General features: G+C 37.8%; 1 protein-coding gene across 1 annotated transcript in view; it reads left to right on the forward strand.

Moving 5' to 3' along the window:
* Positions 1-21695, forward strand: part of IL1RAP (interleukin 1 receptor accessory protein) — a 147576-nt gene extending 125881 nt beyond the window's left edge. The window contains exons 7-11 of the mRNA XM_075556212.1: positions 308-434; positions 3788-3936; positions 14272-14421; positions 15629-15772; positions 18565-21695. Coding sequence (XP_075412327.1) covers positions 308-434; positions 3788-3936; positions 14272-14421; positions 15629-15772; positions 18565-18932 — 938 coding nt within the window. The 3' untranslated portion in view covers positions 18933-21695. The remainder of the gene's footprint in view (positions 1-307; positions 435-3787; positions 3937-14271; positions 14422-15628; positions 15773-18564) is intronic.
* The last annotated feature ends 300 nt before the right edge of the window (positions 21696-21995 follow it).

A 21995-nucleotide genomic window follows, 5' to 3' on the forward strand; every position in this document is an offset into this window, starting at 1 on the left:
TGTTTTGTCAGTCCTTTCAGTGACAGCAGTGTGACTTCATCCTTGAACCAAGAACCAAAGATCGGAGAACCTTTCCTTGTTCTCACTTTGTTAGACAGGGGAATTTCAAAGGAGAGGGGCAATCCAAGTAGGTTTAGGGGTAAAAGTGACATTGTCAGTTTAGAATTTATGAGGGGTTTCACGTTGTTTGTGAAAAATTAAATGAAAGATAATGGTTTTGACTCGTACCAACTGTGTGGGAGAGAGTCGATCCAGTAGAGCCAGCTGAAGGTAATGGACTTACACCATTGGTTCATTTGTTTTCTAGGAGAGGAGCTCATGATTCCCTGTGAAGTCTTTTTCACTTTCCTGAAGGGCTCTCGCAATGAACTTTGGTGGACCATCGATGGGAAAAAGGTTGATGACTTCAATGGAGACATAATGGTCAATGAAAGGTATCGTGGGATAGGGTACGGGGTCACTAATCCTTGTCCGTCAATGCAATGTACTTTGATATATATTTGTCAATGCATAAAAGGATTCTAATTCTTGCCTATGATTAACTAAAATCAGAAAAATATTTCAAGCCATTAGTTTGGCAGCTTGAACCCGCCAAATGCTCTATCAGGAGCAAGATGTAGCAACCATTTCTGTTAAGATTTACAGCACTGAAAACCCTATGGGACAGTTTCTATCCTGTAGGGTCTCTCTGACTTGTAATCTACCCAAGGGCAGTGAGTTTGGATTTTGATTTAGGCTGTGCATCTTTACCAAAGTCTATCTAGAGTCCCTAATGTCATAAGCCTGGCATGATTCACTCATTTATGATACCATGTTTATGCTATGATACCACATATAAATAACCCAAAATCATAGTGACATGATAAGATGGAGTGAAACTGTCCCCTTGGCTTCCAGAGAGTATAAATGTTCATGGGAGCAGGAAGTCTCATTTTTCCCCGCAGAGTGGCTGGTGGATTCAAACTGTTGACCCTTCAGATAGCAGGCCAACTAGAAAACCACTGTGCCACATATAGGAAATGAACATCCTTTTTGGGGGGGGGGGGGACTTAGAATTAAATTTATTAACTTATTGACAGCTGATTTTTGATGAACATCCTATATGAATAAAATGTTACAATTATACAGCTGTGACTATATGAACACTATTGATGAGCCTGCCTTCATTTTCTCTGTTCAAGAGTTTGGCACCCTGTGTTTGTGCCTCAGATAGTATTGGTTTCTTATTTGGGAGTGATAATATGTATCTTAATTCTTCCTTGTAATTTAGGTAGTATATATAGCATATTTTAATTAAGCTTGTTAATACTGATTAACCACATGTATGATCTTTACATTTTATTCTCGGTAGAACTGTACTTCCATAGAGTTCTCCTCAGGCCTACAGGCTCCAGAGAGATGTTTCTATTTTTTATGGTTTCTGTTGAGTTTTCCTTTTTGTGAAGCACAGGAGGAAAAGATGCACAGAGATACGAACTGATGCAAGAATTTATAGGGGAGGTGGGGGTGAGAATGGGAGACAGGGAGGGTGAGGGGCTGGGGGAAAAAAACAATATATGTGTCAGGTAGGTGGGAACCCTAGAATTGATGGTGATGTTACAACTCAGTTTAAAAGTGATTTAAATATGCAAAAAAGATAATGTAAAATAATGGTGATGATTGTACAGCTCGTCTTGATAGGATTGAACCATTGAATTATTGTGTGTATGAAGTGCCAATAAAACTGTTAAAAATTACATTTAAGAAAATAAAAGAGGAGATGAATAGTAGTATAGAGCACTCTTAAAATAATACCCCTAGCTCTCTCTAGTCCTAAATATTCCCAGGGTTGTTTGTTTGTTTAATTCTTAAGCTATGAAGGAGGTTGCCCTGGAGCAAAGTATGCAAGAGTAGTAGAAAGATTACAAAGCAGAAGAAAGTACCGTATATACTTGGGTATAAGCCGACCGAATATCAGCCAAGGCACCTAATTTTACCACAAAAACTGTAGAAAAATGTGCTGAAAAACTTGGCTTATGCAGAAGTATGTACGGTAGATTATGAAGTAAAAGAAATGGAGCACAAACTTTCCAAAGGGAAGTTTCAGCTCGTACATAACCCTTGGCTTCCCACCTCACCGTCTAGTCCATAAACAGGTAGCATTTATAGATATAAAGACACATTCATACAATGTGATAAGTGCAGTGAGAGGTTTTAAGAGCATCGTGTCTCTCAGATGATAATAATTAAGTCTATATTTGAAGGACGAGCAGCTGTTGGCTAGATAAAATGGAATGAAGATCCTTGGTATGTGCGCTCTCGTGTACCAAGGCATGGATGTCAGAGGAGCAGGGCACCTTCACAGGCACAGAGGCAATTCCCTCCTGAAATTGGAGCCATATTTGCGGTAGGAATTGCTAAAAAACACGACTGGAGGGAAGGCAGAGTTATTGATCATTTCAGGAAGTCTGAACTTTGTGCTTCCAATCCTCAACACAATTATGGAAGTCATGTTGGTCCTTCTTGAGGTTATTGAAATACAGCCTTTGTCTACACCAAATCAAAAAGCAAATGGGTACATAAAAGGGGAGAATTAATACATAGTATTCTTAGCTCAGAAAATGGCCATACTTCTTCTGGGTTATGAAAAGGCTGTAGTGTTAATCTGAGATTAAACCAATCATATTCCTGAACCAAATTCTCATAACCAACAGCAGGCCTTATCAGAAGGAGGCCTGGATGGCAGTCAGTCAACTGTTGGAGAAATATTTTAATTATTTATTTCCTCTGTTGAGCAAAGTAATACAATGTAGTTAAGATGTTCTTAAACCCAAAGCACCTCATCTTTGGCTCGCTGATCATTCGGTCTATTTATTTTCATAAAATACACTTGCTGAGCAGTTTGCTCTTTTCATATACTAAGAGATAACCGTGAGATTTCAGAATTTTGAAGGAAGTGTTTTACCCATGCTCAGAATCCAACTTTGGGAATCAATGAAATACATTAGCTATGGCTATGATTAAGAGTATAGGATAACATAATAATGATGTATAATTTATCAAGGGGTAACAAGGGTGGGAGGATGAGGAAGAGAGAGAGAAAAGAAGAGCTGATGCCAAGGGCTCAAGTAGAAAGAAAATGTTTTGAAAATGATGATAACAACATACGTACAGATGTGCTTGATAGAATTGATATATGGATTGTTAGAAGAGCTGTAAGAGCCCCCAATAAAATGATTTGTAAAGAAAAAAAGCACAAAAAGGAAAAAAGAGGACAGGATATTGATAATAACAACTTATATGATATTAGTTTTAAGTTCAATGGCTAAAAAATAAAACATCACATTGATCTGATATTTTACACAGTAGCATACATGATCACCAAATTCCTGAGCAAATCCATACCCTTAATTTAGTAGGCATCGCTACTGTCCTCTCCCTAGAGCATCGGAGGAATTAATAATTTACCCAAAGTACGTGGCCAGTGCACAGGACAATCAAGGTCCAAAACCAAGTGGGTCTCATGCCAGACACTATTCTCTAATCTGGTACTGCAGCCCATCTCAGAAGTTTTGAGGAATGGAAGTCTTGTGCTTTTGAGAAAAATCTAGATTCTGATTCAAAGGATGGGATCTAATCGAGATACTGAGATAGCGCATAATACAAGGGGCAAGGAGAAGCAATGGAATCCGGTAGTGTCTAACGTGGCACAGGCAGTACAACTGTGGTCACCTACTTTTTGGAGTCACATATCGAGCATGAGATTTCATTTTTACTAATGCTTTGATTTTCTTTCCCCTATTTCTAGTATAAGTCGTACTAAAACGGAAGATGAAACCAAAATTCACACTTTAAGAATCAAGAAAAGTACCCCGGAAGACCTCAAGCGGAGCTATGTCTGTCATGCTAGAAATGCCAAAGGGGAGGCTAACAGGACAGCTGTGGTTAAGCAGAAAGGTAACTTATTCTAGAGGAGACTGTAAGCTCCCAATGACCTTGTGGAGAACAATGAAAAGGTTGAGAATAAGAGAAAGCTCCAGCACTCAGCCTGAGATCTGAGAGCATGCTTCCATCTGTAGAAAGAACTCAGTGCAGATCTGCTTCTGATAATTTCAATGAACCTAATATTTTCAATGACCAGTGTAACTAAAGAAAACTTATGATTATGATACTGAGATATATTTATACAAGATAATTTAAAATAAAAAATAAAGAAAATATTTAAAGCGAATAAGGATATAATAAATCTCGTAGGCTCATAATATTGCTGGTGAATTGTAAAGACCCATTTAAATTAATTGATGGCAGAATTCAAGAGTCATAAAGATGATCATACCATATGATGTAATATTATTGGACTCTTTCCTGAACAAATAATTTAACAGTAAAAGAATTATATACCCATCAGCATAGAAATAACAATCTAATTATATGCAAATTATTAAAATATAAAATGTTCCCTCAAAAAATATAACTTTAAATTATCATTTTAAAAACTATATATGTATTGAAGACTATATAATATTACCAATAGCCACAATTACTAAAAATAAACTAAGCTATGGTTAGACATGATACAAAGATTATTTTGTATGGTTATAAAATGGAAGTGAACAGGGAAAAATTAAACAACTTTCTAGAGTAATGAATTTCTTGTTAAGTAAAAATGAATAGATTGATATTACCATAGTTTTCAAAAATAAATAAAAACATTAATGTTTGAGCTATTGATTGTGAAAGGTAGTGTCCGAAAATTCTCTTTGGATGATACCTAAAACAGAACTCCAAGTAATGAAATGCTTCAAAAATTGTTTTTAACACTGTAGAGACAAATAATGATGATGTCATCACACATGCAGTTGGATCACTTAGAATCATTGAGTCTGAGAGAACATTAAAACACATACATGAACAATGAGAGGAAAAAATCCAATTCTAATATCATAAGAAAACAAAGGTTTTGTTTTTGTTGTGCTAGCTCGATAATAGTATTCCCTGGTGGCATGATCGGTGAAGTATAAGGTTGCTCAACCTAACGGAGCCAGTTCAAATCCGTTAGTAGCACAAAGGGAGAACGACAATCTTGGAAACTAGAGAACAGTTCTGTTTTGTCCTATCGGGTTGTTATTACTTGGAATAAACTCAACACAATGGGAATTTTCATAATAGAAATAACCTCACATCATACCTGCAATATTTTAAAGGCATCATAAACTAGGAACATCCTCAAAGACATGGATTGGCATCATGGCTTCCAGTGTAGCAAAAGTGTGAGGATGAAAGTAAACAAGCGGCCATCTAGCTCAGAAGCAACATAGCCCACATGGAAGAAGCACACCAACATGTATGATCATGAAGGGCCGAGGGGACCAGGTTTCAAGCAACAAAGGCGCGGGGAGAAAACCACATCACCATAAATGAGGGGAGTGCGTGATGGGGACCCAATGTCCATTTGTAGACAACTGGACATCCTTTGCAGAGGGGTAGTGGGGAGGAGGTGAGTCACTCAGGGTTCAGTGTAGCAACAATGAAACTCAAAACCTTCCTCTACTTCTTAAACGATTCCTCCCCAATTATCATGATCCCCCCCAATTATCATGATCCCAATTCTACCTTGAAAACCTGGTTAGACCAGAGGATGCACAGCGGTGCAGATGGGATCTGGAAACACAGGGAATCTAGGATGGATGAACCCCTCAGGACCAACGGTGAGAGTGGCGATACCGGGAGGGAAGGGGGTGTAAAAAGGGAGAACCGATCTCGGGGATCTACATATAAACTCCTCTCTGGGGGATGGGCAATGGGAAAGTGGGTGAAGGGAGATGCCAGGCAGTGTAAGATAAGATAAAATAATAATTTATAATTATTAAGGGTTCATAAGGGAGGTGGGAGTGGGGAGGGAAGGGAAGGGAAAAAAGGAAAATGAGCTGATTCCAGGAACCCAAGTGGAAGTCGAATTTTGAGAATGATGAGGGCAACTAATGTATAAGGGTGCTTTACTCACTTGATGTATGTATGGATTGTGATAAGAATTGCATGAGCCCCAATAAAATGATTTATGAAAAAAACTACGTGTGAGGATGGTGAAGACCAGGCAGTGTCTCATTCTGTTGTATACGGGATCACTGTGAGTCAGAACCAACACTACCATGCCGAGTAGCAGCAACATTTAGATAACATGGTAAAAAATAAATTGACTCAATGACTATAGGTGCATTTCTAGATTATTTATTCTATTCCCATCAATCTATCTTTAGGATAGTACTACATGGTCTAGATTAAAATAGCTTCAAATTAAGTCATTAAATCAGGCAGTAGATGTCTTTATACATTCTTTATTTCTGAGATGGATTTGACTATATGAAGCCCATATATATTTCCATATAGACTCTATTTTCAACTATATCAATTTCTACATAAAAACCTGTTGGGATTTTGATTGGGTTTTCATTAAACGCAGAGATCTTTACAACTTTGATTTCTTTTATTGCCGATTTCCCTGCCTCTGACCTCCAGTTCAGTGATGTGTAAGAATTATGAAAGCTTTCCAAGTCTGAGAGGACAACAGTTTGGTCTTTTCGTATAAAGAATGATGTAAACTATAGATACTGTGAAGATTATTTTTGTCTCAGTGAGATATTAATCAATTGTAAGTTTTCTGGGAGATTTTTAAAAAAGGATTAGTTTGTGTTTCATTTTGTCCAATTCTTCAATTGAGAAAATCATAGGATGTTTTTCTCTTTTATTTTATTAATGTGATGGATTTGGAAATGCCAATCCAATCCTGCATTCCTGGAATAACGCTGAATATTCATGATCTACTGATGTTCAAATGTTTTGTTATGGAATTTTACATTCCCATTCATGGGAGATATTGTCTTTTTTTGTAATGCCATGCCTGCTATCAGGGCTTTGCTGGCCTCATGATATAATTTGGAAAAGGATCCTTACTTAGATGACTTGAAAGTGTATATGTAAAACAGGGATTATTTCTCAGTTATTACAAAGAACTTGCTCTTGTAACTACTTGGGTAATCTTTTAATATGTGAGCTCTGTGTCTTTAGTTTTTACTCAGATTATCTGATTCTTCTTGTGTCTCTTTTGTGAATTTGTCTTTTAAGGATAATTTTCCATTTCTAATTTGTCACATGACTGGCAGACAGTTTTAAAATATAATTGACATATTATTTTATTATCTTCAGAACTTGTGGTGATGCTGCCACTTTCATTTCTAATGGTGATAATTCTGTATCCTGTTTTGGTTATTCAAACTTGGGGGTTATTATTTTTATGAATTCAAAGTACAAATTCATTTGCATTGATTTTTCTTAATTGTTTATTCATTTTAATTTCATTTGTTTTACTGATACCTTTATTAGATCCTACTTTTTGGTTGTTTCCTATAGCCATGGGTTCCTTGACATGGAATAACTTGCAGGTTCACGCATTGAGCATATGATTTATAACAAAATGGGTAGCACCTGCTCCCATCTGTAATAATTATGCTGAAAGAAATAACTTTACCTCTCTAAGGAGAATCAAGACTATAAAACAAGAACTTGAAACAGAGAAACAGGCTGAAACTGGGATAATGGCCCACTTAAAATTAAGAGTTACCTGAAAATTTTAATCTTAAAGGCAATAATTACTTTAGGAATTGAAAAAGAGCTAGAGGAAATTCTAATTCTGAGATTAATCACAAAGCAAAGGGCTGAACCCCGATAAATCCTGAGTTAGATTATTCATGATATCAAGGAGAGAGGCAGTTTAGTAATGCAATTCTGTTGAATTATATCTCTCCTTCCCTATTGGAGGATGCCAGGACCTTTTGATCTGGGATTAAGAGCAAAATCTTTAAGCCAAAATGCAAGAGCTATGAGCATGGGTAGAAGGAAAATGCAGATTAAGAGCCTCGTCTTCCCTGCAAACCCGCATTTCTCAAGAAAGCCTTGAGAGGACCCCCTGCATGTGACTGTTCATTTAGAAAGTCAACCTCGTGCATTCTTTTTCTTTTCTGTTTTTTAAATCATTTTATTGGGGCTCGTACAGCTCTTATTACCATCCATCCATCCATCCATCCATCCATCCATCCATCCATCCATCCATCCGTTGTGTCATGCACATTTGTACATTTGTTGCCATCATCATTTGCAAACCATTTTCCTTCTACTTGAGCCCTTGGTATCATCTTCTCATTTTCCACTCCCTCCCCCACTGTTCCTCCCTCACGAACCCTTGATAATTTATAAATTATTATTATTATTTTATGTCTTACACTGACCAATGTCTCCCTTCACCCATGTTTCTGTTGTCTGTCCCCCAGGTATGGGGTTATCTGTAGATCATTGTGATTGGCTTCTCCTTTCAAACCCCCCCCCCAACTTTATTCTCCTGGTATCTCTATTCTCATTATTGATCCTGAGGGGTTTATCTGTCCTGGGTTCCCTGTGTTGTGAGCTCTTATCTGTAGCAGTATAGGTGCTCTGATCTAGCCGGATTTGTAAGGTAGAATGTGGTCCTGATAGTCGGGATGGGAGGAAGCATTAAAGAACTAGAGGAAAGTTTCATGTTTTATTGGTGCTATACTGCACCCTGACGGGCTCGTCTCTTCCTTGTGACCCTTGTAAGGGGGTGTCCAGTTGCCTACAGATGGGCTTTGGGTCTGCACTTCCCCTCATTCACAATGATATGATTTTTTGTTCTTTGATGTCTGATACGTGATCCTTTCGATACCTCGTGATCTCACCGGCTGGTGTGCTTCTTCCATGCGGGCTTTGTTGCTTCTCAGCTAGGTGGCCACTTGTTTATCTTCAAGCCTTTAAGACTCCAAGTGATATATCTTTTGATAGCGAGGCACCATGTGTTTATTCACCACATTTGCTTATGCACCCACTTTGTCTTCGGTGATCATGTCAGGAAGGTGAGTATGTGGATTATTTTTCTTAAGGGTTCAATTAGTTAAGTAACATTAGACATTTCACAATGGTTGCACAAAAAACAGTCTGTAAATATGACACATGTAACTGGGTGACAAACAAGATTAACCATCTCCATTAAAAATAAAGCTGGCAGTCATAAAATGAATATGATTGAGCGAAATATATAAGGGTAATTTAATCTACTGGTCATGAAAGAAGATCTCTCTCTGTAAGATTGGAATGCTCATACACTAGAAGTAGGATTGTAAAATGGTCTAGTTCCTATAGAAAAGAGAATGGTGCTTTCTGAAAAAGTAGAAATACAGATTCCACATTATCCAACAACCCCACTGCTAGTTACAGAGTCTAGAGAAATAGTAGTCTTAACACAGACATGTTCATGGCTCCATTATTCACAAGAACAAAAAGAGGGAAACACTAAAAAAACCAACATCGACTATGCGTAAACCGACTTTGGTACATTCATACAATGAAATACAGTTTAGAGGTAATCATGATGATTTTTTTAAAGTTTGCGTATCATGGATGTACCTGTAAGACATTATACTGAGTGAAGTAAATTAAGGCACAAAAGAACAGATATGAGAAATTTTATAAAAAGTCAAGAAAAAATTATACACACAAATGCCCTTTGATGATTACAAAGTTTGAGAGGGTATAGAAGGGAAAATCACTAACTAAAGAGTACACATGGATTAAATTGGGTGGAAAGAAAGGAATTAGACACTAAGGAAGAGGTCAGCACAACATGACCAAGGCAAAGGAGACTTTAGGAAGCATGCAAGAGTAAAATACAATTATAAATACTATTTAATATAGAATTTTGACATTAAGACTAATAATTGAGCAAATATATGACTAGATATTCAAGTTGAATAGGTGTGGGATGTTGTATGGGAGTATACTTACATGTATACATAGGTTTGGCAGAGGATATTTACACATGTATGAGAGGACTTCAAAAAATTTTATCTTTTCATTCCATTTTCCCATAATGTTTTGAAATATTGGTTTGCAACAAATATATCCCTACATACAGTAGAACACGCATGTATATAGTAAAGAATATGAAGCCGGGCAGCCTTATTAGCCATAACCAAAACGCTTAGCCACTGAGGCACTAGGCAGCTTTGGGATCTTAATTTTGTGGGATGTAAGTTAACGGGTATAACATAATGTACAGAGACAGCATTCTACAGCTTACTTTGCTGAATAGCAACTCAAAATCTTGCAACAGCCATCTAAACTGCAACTATTGGTCTCCCTCTTTCTGGAACGAAGAGTGAAGAAAATTAAAAACTCAGGGTAACAATTAATCCAAACCATGATCATGAAAACCACGATCCACTGGTCTGAGGCCAAAAGAATTAGTTGATCCCTGGCTAGCTCTATCAATCACACTGAGCAGGGTCACAATACGAGGTTCTCAAAAGAGTGAGAGAAAAATGTAGAGCACGATGCAAAATCATAATAAAGTCAATTACTTGTCTGGTAGAGACAGGTGGAACATACAAGACTACCGCCCTTAAACGTTCTTCAAAACTAGAATTTGACCTCCCCTGGGACTCACTTTTCAACCAAACAATTAACAGATCCAGAAAGTAAACTATACTTGTATACATGTGAAGAATGTGCCCCTCAGGAAAATAGACCACCAAGCCCAAAACGACAGCATTTGGTTCAAACAATTCAGAAATTGCAAGGGGCTGAAAGGGAAGACTGGTAGCAATGCAGAATATAGGGGGGGCATGGGAAGGGGCTGTCATATTGAGGGATTGCAACTGATGTCTTGCAAACAAAATGTGTATAAATTGTTCAATGGGAAGCAAATTCGCTTTATTAACTCTTAGCCGAAAGGTAATAAGATGTTAGGAAGAAAAATATCTCTCTATCATCATTAGAAAAATCCATTTCAGGGAAGTTCAGCCACTGATAGTGATTTTTTTTCTTTTCCTGATACAAAATGTGCACACAGAGGGGACCAAAAAAACTGAGCAAACAATGAACATGACCGTGAGAATCACCCAAGTGTACTGTTAACACAACGTGCTCAGAAATACCAAGGACACAGTGATTTTCATGCCAGATACCCAACGTGATGTTAATCAATTCTCAACAATGGCACTGCCTTAGCTTCGGTCTTTTTTTATGGACAAAGTACCAAGTACCGAATAATAATTCTGCATTGCTGAACCTTGGTTACCCCTGTAGTAGGGTTCATAAACTGATTTTAGGATAATAAACTTAAAACTGGACTGGTTGCCTTTCAATTCTAACTTTAGGCTTAGCTCCAGAGTGCATATCTATTTCCCATTAGAAGGAATATTGCTTTTAAAAGACATTTTTTTCTCTCTCTCTGAGTGGGGCACTGTGAATTGAAATGTACTTGACCACCTGTGATCACTAATTGAACGTTATGGTAGTGTTGTTTTAAAAATCCCTGGAATTTGTAGTCAGATTTCAGTAATAGACCCAGTTTTAGATAAAATTATTTCATTCCTGTCTCATCACAAATTTAACGCCTATAAGTCGCCAAGTACGCAAAGAAATGTGGCCACCCAACCCTACCTAATGTATCTTCCTGCCCCTGGTCTCCTCTTTTGTGCTACATTCTTTTAACAGCACTGATCACTATGTAAAAGTATCTGACTTACCGTATATACTCGAATATAAGCTGAGCCGAGTAGAAGCCAAGGTACCTAATTATTACCTGGGAAACTAGAAAAACTGATTAACTCACATATAAGCCTAGGGTGGAACATGCAGAAGCTATTGGTGAGTTTTAATAATCAAAACAAATGAAAATAAAATTATTAAAAATGGAGACATCAGTGGGGTAATGTATTTAAATATCTATTTTAAATAAAAAAACATAAATAAAGGACAAGTCATTTAACATTAGTAAACCAGCACAGTAAGTGGAAAATAGGTTCAACAAAAACAATAAGGTATCAACAATGATACCTGAAGAGTACTATTCCCTGAGCTAAATCAGCAACCAGGCTAAATTGTAAAGAGTTAACATCCTTCTAAACTGGATTCCTCATCATCATCTATATCCCAATGCAGAGCTTCAGCTGGTGTGAGGTCATCATAGACGCTGTCCTCACTGAGATGTCATCACCATCGCTGCTGTCATTTTCATACAAAGCGCAGTCTTCACTGCCATCTGTAGCATTACTAATAATGCATTTCTGGAAGGCACGTCGCACCATGTCTTCAGGAATGTCTTCCCAGGCATCTGGAACCCACTTTGATATTAACTCTATGTAGGCATCATGAGATTTCCTCCTTTTGTTAGTCAGGCTTGACCCGATGTGAGTAAACAAACATTCAAAGCCCTGGCAGTGTGGGCGGGACTTTGAATGAGCAGAGGAGAAAAGGCAATCACCCAGGAGATAACAGGCACTCATCCAATTACCTGGGGGCAGGGGCGGGGAGCAGTGAGATGTTACACCTCGCTGGGGTATCACTGACCCGTGTATAAGCTGAATACATGAGTATATACGGAATTTTGTCTACTCACTTATCTACTTATTTGAAATAGAGTGTTAACCTCAGGAGCCCAGGTACGCTTTCTGTTTTGTCCTTAATCCTCCACAAATCTTCCATATCAGATGTTCTGTAAGAAGTGATCAAGTCAGCAAATAAATGAAGTGCCCCTCCTTCCCATCCAGTAAATAGTGTGTTTCTCACGCATACTATAATGTGTCATTATCACAAGCCACCTAAATAGCCACAGGACGTTGTTGTTACGTCCACCAGATATTGCCCATGTCCAAGGATGCACGAGGGAGTTCCCTGTGAACAAGGACGAAGACTGTCAGTATAGACTCGCACTTTGGTGATTGGAGAATCTGACTTCTCGGTCAACGGCAATATAATAGAAATGCCATAGTGGGAGAGTGGGCAAGGGTAGGAGTGGAGCTACCCATGAGTTTATAATCAAGGATTTTTATTCCAGGTCAACGTAAGATAAATGATGATTTTTTTTATTGCGAGGTAGTTGGGTTGACCCTTGAAAACTAGCTTCTCCAAAGGGAAGGAAAGAGCTCTTCTGCCCCAAGTGGCAACGTGAGCAAAGGAACGAAGCCAGCTCTTTCGGGTGGTTTTTTTTCCAAGAGAAAAAGGAAATGAAACCAGGAAAATGATTTGGTGGTTTGTTTGCAACACAATTATTAATTAGTAATAACAATTAATAAGTATAGGAACAATACATTACTATTTAGTCCTTTGGTAATTAGAAATCAACTCACTCTAATTTTTATCATGTAAAAGAGAATGAAGGTTTTTATAACATGAAAAGGATTGAGGTAAGGTAGAAATCTGTCACACCCCAAATATTAAAGTTAGTCTTTGGAATGTGGATCCTAGGATAGTGTTGCGAGAGGGAAGTCAGAGTTACTCATCCTCCACATTAGTGAATGCCCTTGTTTGTGCTTAGCCAAAAGACTTTGAGGTCTATTGCTAAATATTACAGGAAAGGGATTTAACGCCTTCCATGTGGAACTAGACTAGAAAATAAAGCTAAGATGAATAGAAACTCATTAAGATTGGTGCCCAATTCATCTGTTTTGAAAATTGAAATTCTGCCGTTTCCCTGACCTACTCCCAATAGTAGTGATGATTCTCACAAAAGACCACCAAGCGCTGGAGGACGCTTTTCAAAATGGTGTTTAGGAGATTTAGTTACTACCCTGTTTCCCTGAAAATAAGACAGTGTCTTATATTATTTTTTGCTTCCAAAGATGCGCTAGGTGTTGTTTTCAGGGGATGTGTTATTTTTCCATGAAGTAAAATACAGTACTCATTTATTATTTATTGTTCTATTAAGAGACCTTGCACTTTGTGTCTGCCCCGGCTGTACTGCAGCCAACAGTGAGCTGCGCTGCGGCGCCTGCTGCTATGGTCCCGAGTCCAGAGTTAAAATAACTGGGGAGGGGGCTTATTTTCGGGTAGGTCTTATTTTCGGGGGATGCCTTATATTTCAGCAAAGGCAAAACTGTAAGTAGATCTTATTTTGGGGTGACATCTTACTTTGGGAGAAACAGGGTAAATTTTGTCTTGAATCCGATGTCCTTTTTCTAATTGCTAAGATTCTGTTTAAATTGTTCTTCATCAAAGGCTATTCACACTTACCTAATAGTCAAAAAGTCATATGCCAGATTTCTTCATGAAAAATAAGACCCATTTTAGTAATTAAAAAAGTAACCAATGTGCTGATGCCGTATCATTTCATCTCTGCTCGTTTACACATAAAAATCCAATGCTTGACTTATCCAAGTAGATACAGGATGTTGGTTTTCCCTGGTCGCCAAATAGAAATCAGCTCTGTTCCTTGCTGTCTTCCAGTGGTGCCTCCCAGGTACACAGTGGAACTGGCCTGTGGGTTTGGAGTGACCGTCCTGCTGGTCGTGATTCTCATTGTTGTTTACCACGTTTACTGGCTGGAGATGGTCCTGTTTTACAGAGCTCATTTTGGAACAGATGAAACCATTTTAGGTGAGTAATGGACATTTGATGGAGACTTGGTTTACTGTTATCTTCGAAGGCATGTTTCTATCGGACTATCTTTTACGATTATTTTTGGGGACCTTTGCAATGTGTATTAGGCGTACTGCGTGGCTGGCTCAACATGTGATCTAGTCTATGTCAGCACTTAACAAATTATGCCCAGGTAAAAAATATAATGCAAGTCGTACACAATTTAAAATACTTTCTCAGCTATGTGGAAAAGTTAAAACCTGCAGATTAATGGAAGTATAAAATCATGTCTTATTTAACATAGTATATTGACTTTGAGAACCTATTTCTCAAGATGATTAGCACCGAAAGGGAAATGAGCTATATCAGGGGGATTTGTGGGTACTAAAATTCTTTATGCAATTTGTATTGACCTCATATCCCAATTTGAGCAACCCACATAGCAAGGGGCTTAATCAACCAATGTGTCTGTTCTATTGAACAGTGAAGATCCAGATTCTTAGCATTCAAAAGGTAATCCATGAACCAGCAATATTAGTATCACATGGGAGCTAATTAGAAGGAAATTCTCTGTCCTGATTCCTCATGGGGAATCTACATTCCAACAGTATTCCCAAGGGATTTCATGCACACATTAAAAGTTTACAAAGCGTTGCTATGTGCAAATTTGCCTGGTAATAAGAATGTGACATTTGAAAATAGGTATTCTTAGGTCCATCTCATTTAAATTCTAATTCAGTAGGTTTTTGGAAAAACCACAGGTTTTGGAGTTGTTAATGAGAGGGAATTTTAAAATTCGGCAACTAAAGGAATGATCAAGTTAGTGAATGGAAGTGTATTTTAATTGTGCCTCTTTTAGGCATAAATAATTTATTTTCCAAAATGTTCACTCAGTTTATAATTATAATATATAGGTGAGTTATACTTCAAAAATGTTTTGAATGATACTCATTTCCACCAAAAAACAATTACCACCTTATTTGTGACGTGATGACATTAAACTTACATTTGAATGAGCCAAACTTTACTCTCTCTCCTCTGGAAATTGAACTCAGTGAAATGAAAGTTGAAGACACGGGAGGCGAAATTAAAATAGCCACGTTACCTGAAGAACGGTCAAGCGCAGAAATCAGTCCTGAATCAGTCAGCTCATTCCTATTTGTTAAGTCGATTACACAAAGTTTGATTTCAAAAAACAATGTAACTTCTCTTGTTCTTTTGCTAGATGGGAAGGAGTATGATATTTACGTATCGTATGCCAGGAATACTGAAGAAGAAGAATTCGTACTGCTGACTCTCCGTGGCGTTTTGGAGAATGAGTTTGGATACAAGCTGTGCATTTTCGACAGAGACAGTCTTCCTGGGGGAAGTAGGTGTTTTAGACCAATGCAAGCCTTGCCATCCTGAAAAGTGAAAGTTTCATGGGCTTTGGGTCATGTATGAATCGTGACTCAGCTCTACACTGGCACCTCTGAGCACTTAAGAATCCCATTCTTTTATGCAATAGAACTGGCTCTTATGGTTAAACTACTTTACAATAGGTGGATTACACTAGCTCAGTTTAGCATGAAAGTATTTTCCTTTATAAGTTTTAAGAATTGATGTAAGAAAAGAGTGGATGGTAGAAGATTCTCAAACTCATCGATATCAAGTTGCTTCTAACTCTTAGAATCCTTAGAGGACATAATAGAATCCCATAGGGTTTACGAGGCTATGCATCTTAAAGGAAGCAGACTGCCACATCTTTTCTTTCATGATGTGGTTGGTGGGTTTGAACCACTGGGCTTTTGGCTAGCAGTCCAGATTCTAACCACTTGGGCTACCAGGGCTCCTTCACAGTGGATTACTATTTCACTAAATGGCACACATTTAAATCTTCCTTGAAGCTTTCAGATAATCTGCACTGCTTTTTGTTGAATTTTTCCCAGGTTCCATGGTGGGCATTAATAATATTCATCATTATAAAATTTGACCTTGTTACAACAAAACATTCTTACCAAGTACTCATCAATAATAATGAGAATTTTTGCCTTTGGCATTCTCTCATTTTATTTTGTTCCCCTTATTTTCTAACAAATTAATGCTACCGAATTTCCCTTTTAGTTGCATTCATTTCTTTCTTTCTCTGTTTAGATATTGGAAATACGTACTAAAACCTTTTAAAATAGCGAAGAAAAAGGAGTTTCTGAATTAAAAAAAATTTAATGTCTCATTTTCAGATCTACCAGTAATGTATAAAATAATGGTCCATTTGAATCTATTTTAGTAAACACTTTTAAAATGCAGATAATCTCTCGGATCTGGTGGTAAATGAATTTTCTTCATCTGAAATCATGCTTACTAACATGTATGTATAGTATATGATCATTGCCGTGGACCACAATTCATGGTGGCCACAGGGTCATGAAGGCTATACATCTTTTGGGGAGCAGTTTGTTTCATCTCTCTCCTACAGAATGGCTGGTGGGTTTGAACCAATGACTTTGTGGTTAGCAGTTCAATGCTTACCTGACCTGGCCACCAGGGCACCATAATTTCAATAGATTAAAATTTCTATTCTCAGATTTAATTAAAAGGATCAAGTCTTCTCTCTTTCCAGTCATCTACTGCCCATCAAGCCTGTGTTCTCTGATGCCTTTATCTTTCAGTATCACTTTACGAGGAAATGATGGATTAGTTACACAAAGGAAAAATACCACCCACTTTAAGACTTAATTCTCTCAAACCAGTTATTAATACATACATTCACAGAGCTGTTACACAGCATTGATCTACAGTGTGCAAAAGTTGGTAACAGTGTAAGCCTCTCCAGTAGGGATTGATAGTTCTTTGATGAATTCAAGTTCTACAGCATTATTCTTGCAACTTGCTTCTGATGGCTGGCTTTTGCATCATTTTTCCTTCTCCTTGCCTGTCTGACATAACCCTCTTTGTCTCTGGGTCTCTTCCTTTGCTTACCCAAGGTCAACCTCCAGCAGTGCTGCCTGAACAATGACAAATCCCTGGCTTCTCTTCCTGACTTTACCTGCTAGATTTTAATTGCAAGGTTTTCCCCCACTGCCTTTGTCTCAGTAAAGAAATTAAGGAGCAGAATAACTGCTGAGGGAAGTTTCTTGAGCCCTGAGATAGATTTCCACAGTACAAGGACATTCCCTGATGTTTGCTCCTATGTGAACTCCAGGAAAAAGTTTAATCCAGGAGATAGATTAGTCCCAAGAATTTGGTGACAGGAAATATTCAGAGCCCTTGACAGTAGAATAAAATTCCATCACATTTCCATTTTCTTTCCTGCTTTTTCTCATTCCATCTTCTTCTTTTTGACCCAAGAAGAAAAACATTTGCCTGTTAATGAAAGCAAGCACATCGGCAAGCAGCTAGTGACGCACATGGCTCTCTAGTAGTAATAGGAGTTTAAGGAGAGGATTCAGGGACTCATTTAGACAACAACAAGGAGAGCAGAATAAGAAGCTGAGCTGAAAATATGTTTACAGTCAAAATGCTATTCAATGGACTAGATTCTTATATAAGTTGCTTTTCCAAAGACTCAATATCAGTTTTCAGATAATGGGAAGGACCATCAAAAAAAATCAAGGTTCAAAATCTTGTTTGGAATGATCAAAAAATAATATTTTAATTCTACGATGTATATCTGTTTTGACTATCCAGTGATACTGATCAGTTAGTACCTGGATATCATTGAAGAGAAAGTTGGTACAATGACACCATTGGGAGAAAGGGCGCTGAAGCTTATTTGTTTGGAACACCAGAGCCCACACTATTGGAAGATACTGATTTCCGCATAATTCCTCTCTTCCTAGTCTCTAGGATTTTAAAGATGTGCATCACAGAAATGCACCATTTTGGGGCTCCAGGCCTCTCTGGAATCCATTTTGGATTGGTATGTGTGTGTGTGTGTGTGTGTGTGTGTGTGTGTGTGTGTGTGTGTGTGTGAAATTTCCATTCTCCCTGAGGAGTGTGGCATTTAATGAACAGAGTGGCGGTTGGGTTTAAGGGTTAAATTGTTCAAAGCTGTTCAATATTGTCAGTAAAAAGTTTCATTTCCTATCCTGTTACTCTTAGGTACTTCCTCTTTCTCCTTACGCCCTGTGCTTCTGCGGGTTTCTTGACCAGCACTAACCCCCATGGTGTTTTCTTTCCCAGTTGTCACGGATGAGACCTTGAGCTTCATTAAGAAAAGCAGACGACTGCTGGTTGTCCTAAGCCCCAGCTACGTGCTCCAGGGAACCCAAGCCCTGCTGGAGCTCAAGGCTGGCCTAGAGAACATGGCCTCTCAGGGCAGCATCAACGTCATTTTAGTGCAGTACAAAGCCGTGAAGGAGATGAAGGTGAAGGAGCTGAAGAGAGCTAAGACGGTGCTCACGGTCATTAAATGGAAAGGGGAGAAATCCAAGTATCCTCGGGGCAGGTTCTGGAAGCAACTGCAGGTGGCCATGCCAGTGAAGAGAAGTCACAGGTGGTCTAGGAGTGATGAGCAAGGCCTCTCCTATTCATCCTTAAAAAACGTATGAGATCGACAATAAAAATGGGTAGAGGGAGCCAAGACTACTCCAGGAAGAAAGCATTCCCCTTTCTTTTCATACAGGTTTACGGTTTCTTGGCAGCAAAATGGTCTGTCCAAGGTTCCCTATGGGGATGAATTCAGGGTGACCACATAATTGGCTGGTCTGCTTCCTCCGGCATCACGAAATTGTAGAGTTGTCTTATCGCTAGTGTGTAATGTCACTATGTTCTTTTCAGGCAAGGACTTTGCTGATGTGAATCTATTCTTTTGACTCCTTCGTCCCTTTTCCCATGTGTCTCTGTCCCTTCAATTTCATCTTAACATTATGGGGCAGACTTTTCCAGTAGATTTCATGACCCTTAAAAATAAATCACCTGTGAGCAGGGTCATTATGAATTTCCAAGTGTAGTTTTTCTTTTCTTTTTAGGCATCCATTAAAAAATATCATCAGGGTCTAGATTTATTTAGTTCCAGATAATGGGATATTTTGTTCATTCTGCTGTAGTTAGTGTGCTACGACAGCCAGACTGGTACCCACTGAGGATGCTACAACAGCATACTATCTGAAAATGCTCCTTGACATTGATATTCAAAGGCTTACCTACATTTTTTGTACTATACCAACCTTCCCTATGTTTCAGGCACTTAATTAATGTCATTTTTTTAATCATAAATTTTATTTTTTCTGTACAATGATCATGTGGAGTTGAGACCATATTTATCATTGCCATCTCCCTACCTCTTGTACCTTTTATAATTCACGATGACTTGCTTCTGTCGGAAAGGAAACGTCTTCTAATGGAGCTAGTAGAGGGTAAGATAGCTGCAAGATGCTTTCAGAGTATTTTCCGGCTTGTGAGGAATCTGTCAGACCAGGCACATGGCAGTTTGTCTTTTCCTCCCAGCCTAGCTAATGTTCAATGCTAGGAACGTTATTTTGCCTCATTTATTTTTGTCCTTACTTTGTAAAACGTGGGGATTTAGCCCGGTTGCTTGAATTGAAAGGCCTTTTTAGCAATATGATTCTGCTGGTATTATTGGGACTCAATATTCACTATATTTTTCCACTGGTACAGTTAATAAATTCACTCCAAATCATTTCACTGTCAAAGAACATTTGTTTGTTTTAAACAGTCCAAAAGACTAAAAACAGCAGAAGCAAAGTCCAGAGTTTACCGAGTGGTGAATATCTATATTACGCGTAGATATATATATATATATCTGCATATTCCCTGAAGTATGTATATTTGTCTGTCTGTGTATGTGTGTATATATATTACATGTGATTGTGTGTATATGTGCTTGCATATAGATAGATAGATACAGAGAAAGAGAGAGAGAGACTTCAAGAAGTTTGTGGAAAAATGGAATTAAAAGATAATGGAATTTTTCCACAAATTTTTTGCCACCCTGTCATATACATGCATGGAACTTTAAATGGTTCATGGCATGATGCCATAATCCACTGGGATGCTTGTCGAGTTTTAATGATGCTTCTACTATAATGCTTTTGCCACAGTATTTTCTGTACACTAATATTTTTTGTGAATTCTCAGCTCACAGAGTGGTGGTAGTCTTTAGTGCTGGCCTCCTGCTTCAGTTAGAAGGAGTGTCATGGCATCCGTTACACACAGAGTCATTGGCATTAACTAATCACTTACTATGGTCGCAGAAGACAGGCGTACAATGTAGCTTGTGCCAATCTTAGTGCTCAAGAGCTGGAGATGTAAATCTCCGTTTGGTCTGGTGAGTAATAGAAGAAAGGAGAATAAAACACCTACACATGGGCCCAGGTATGGTTTATGATTTACGGAGGCCCATATCCTAATAGTATGAATGCTGTTAAGTGATTCGGAAACTTTTCCCACATCGATACGTCCTTCCTTAGCACTGAAGTACACCCAGAGTAAATTATTTCTCTATGTAGGAGTTATTGATTATTTTACATTGAATCTGACTAAAAAAACTAAGATATGGTGTCACTTTCAGGTTTGATTGTTTTAATCTGGAGACAGCTTTTTGTTATTACAAGTCACCATTACTCCCTGTTTACTGCTCCTTCACAAGCCAGAGAGCAGTCTCCAGGTAAACCGCATGCCAATCCATGTAGATGCTCTAAGCACTCTCAACTCCAAGAGGCTTTACTTGGCCAGCGTTTCGGCATTTTTTGATCCCATATTTTCAAAATGTTGTTGGGTGACCCTAGAAACTCCTTGATATATATTTATTTTTTCCTGTTTATATAGCTACCTTTAGTACTGGACTTTTCCAAAGGACAAAATGTAAAGCGTCTCTCAATTCTAAGTGATACAACTTAACCTGAGAACATTAGTTTCAGGAGTTTGGGTTTGTTTTATATCCCAGAAGATGCCTAGTACAAGAATACTTTGAGAGGAGAAGGAAACATACCGGTAATTAAATGAATGAGGAGAAATCCTGTATCCACTGTTATAAAAAAAATCTTTCACACATATAATCAAAAGTTGTTCGGCACCCAAGTTAACAAAGAGCAACGAGAGAGATATAGTACGTCTAATATGCATTCATATAAAGTTTATTTAATTTACCTCTGTATTACAACACACATGATTTTGTAGGGTTCTCGTTGTATTGGAAAGCAAACGTATCACTCCACTTGTAAAATGTCATTTTGTTTTCATATTTTAAGATATCTTTTTTATTTTATTCATGTACTTTTGTATATTCCATATTTCATTTTATTTGTAAATTTACTTATTTTTTAAATAAACCATTTATTTTCAGCTGTGAATTTTATTTTGTGCATGTGTTTTATGTCTTTCCTATCATCTATAGTCATAAGAAGAGCGGCTACAAAAATCACTGAGAGCTTTTAAAATAATAAAATTGATAAACCACATTAGTTAAGTTTCTCTTTCTGAGATTCATCTCAGAAAAACTAGGACCTTATTGATCTCAACACATTTTCCTTTTATGGAGGGGCTTCAAAGAATTTTAGAAAATAGAATTGAAATATCATAGAATTTTTCCACAAACTTTTTAACGGCCCCTCATATGTGATCAAAAGCAAGTGAAAGGATCAAACTAATAC

This window comes from Tenrec ecaudatus, chromosome 8 (assembly GCF_050624435.1).
Source record: "Tenrec ecaudatus isolate mTenEca1 chromosome 8, mTenEca1.hap1, whole genome shotgun sequence".
Taxonomy (NCBI): Eukaryota; Metazoa; Chordata; class Mammalia; order Afrosoricida; family Tenrecidae; genus Tenrec; species Tenrec ecaudatus.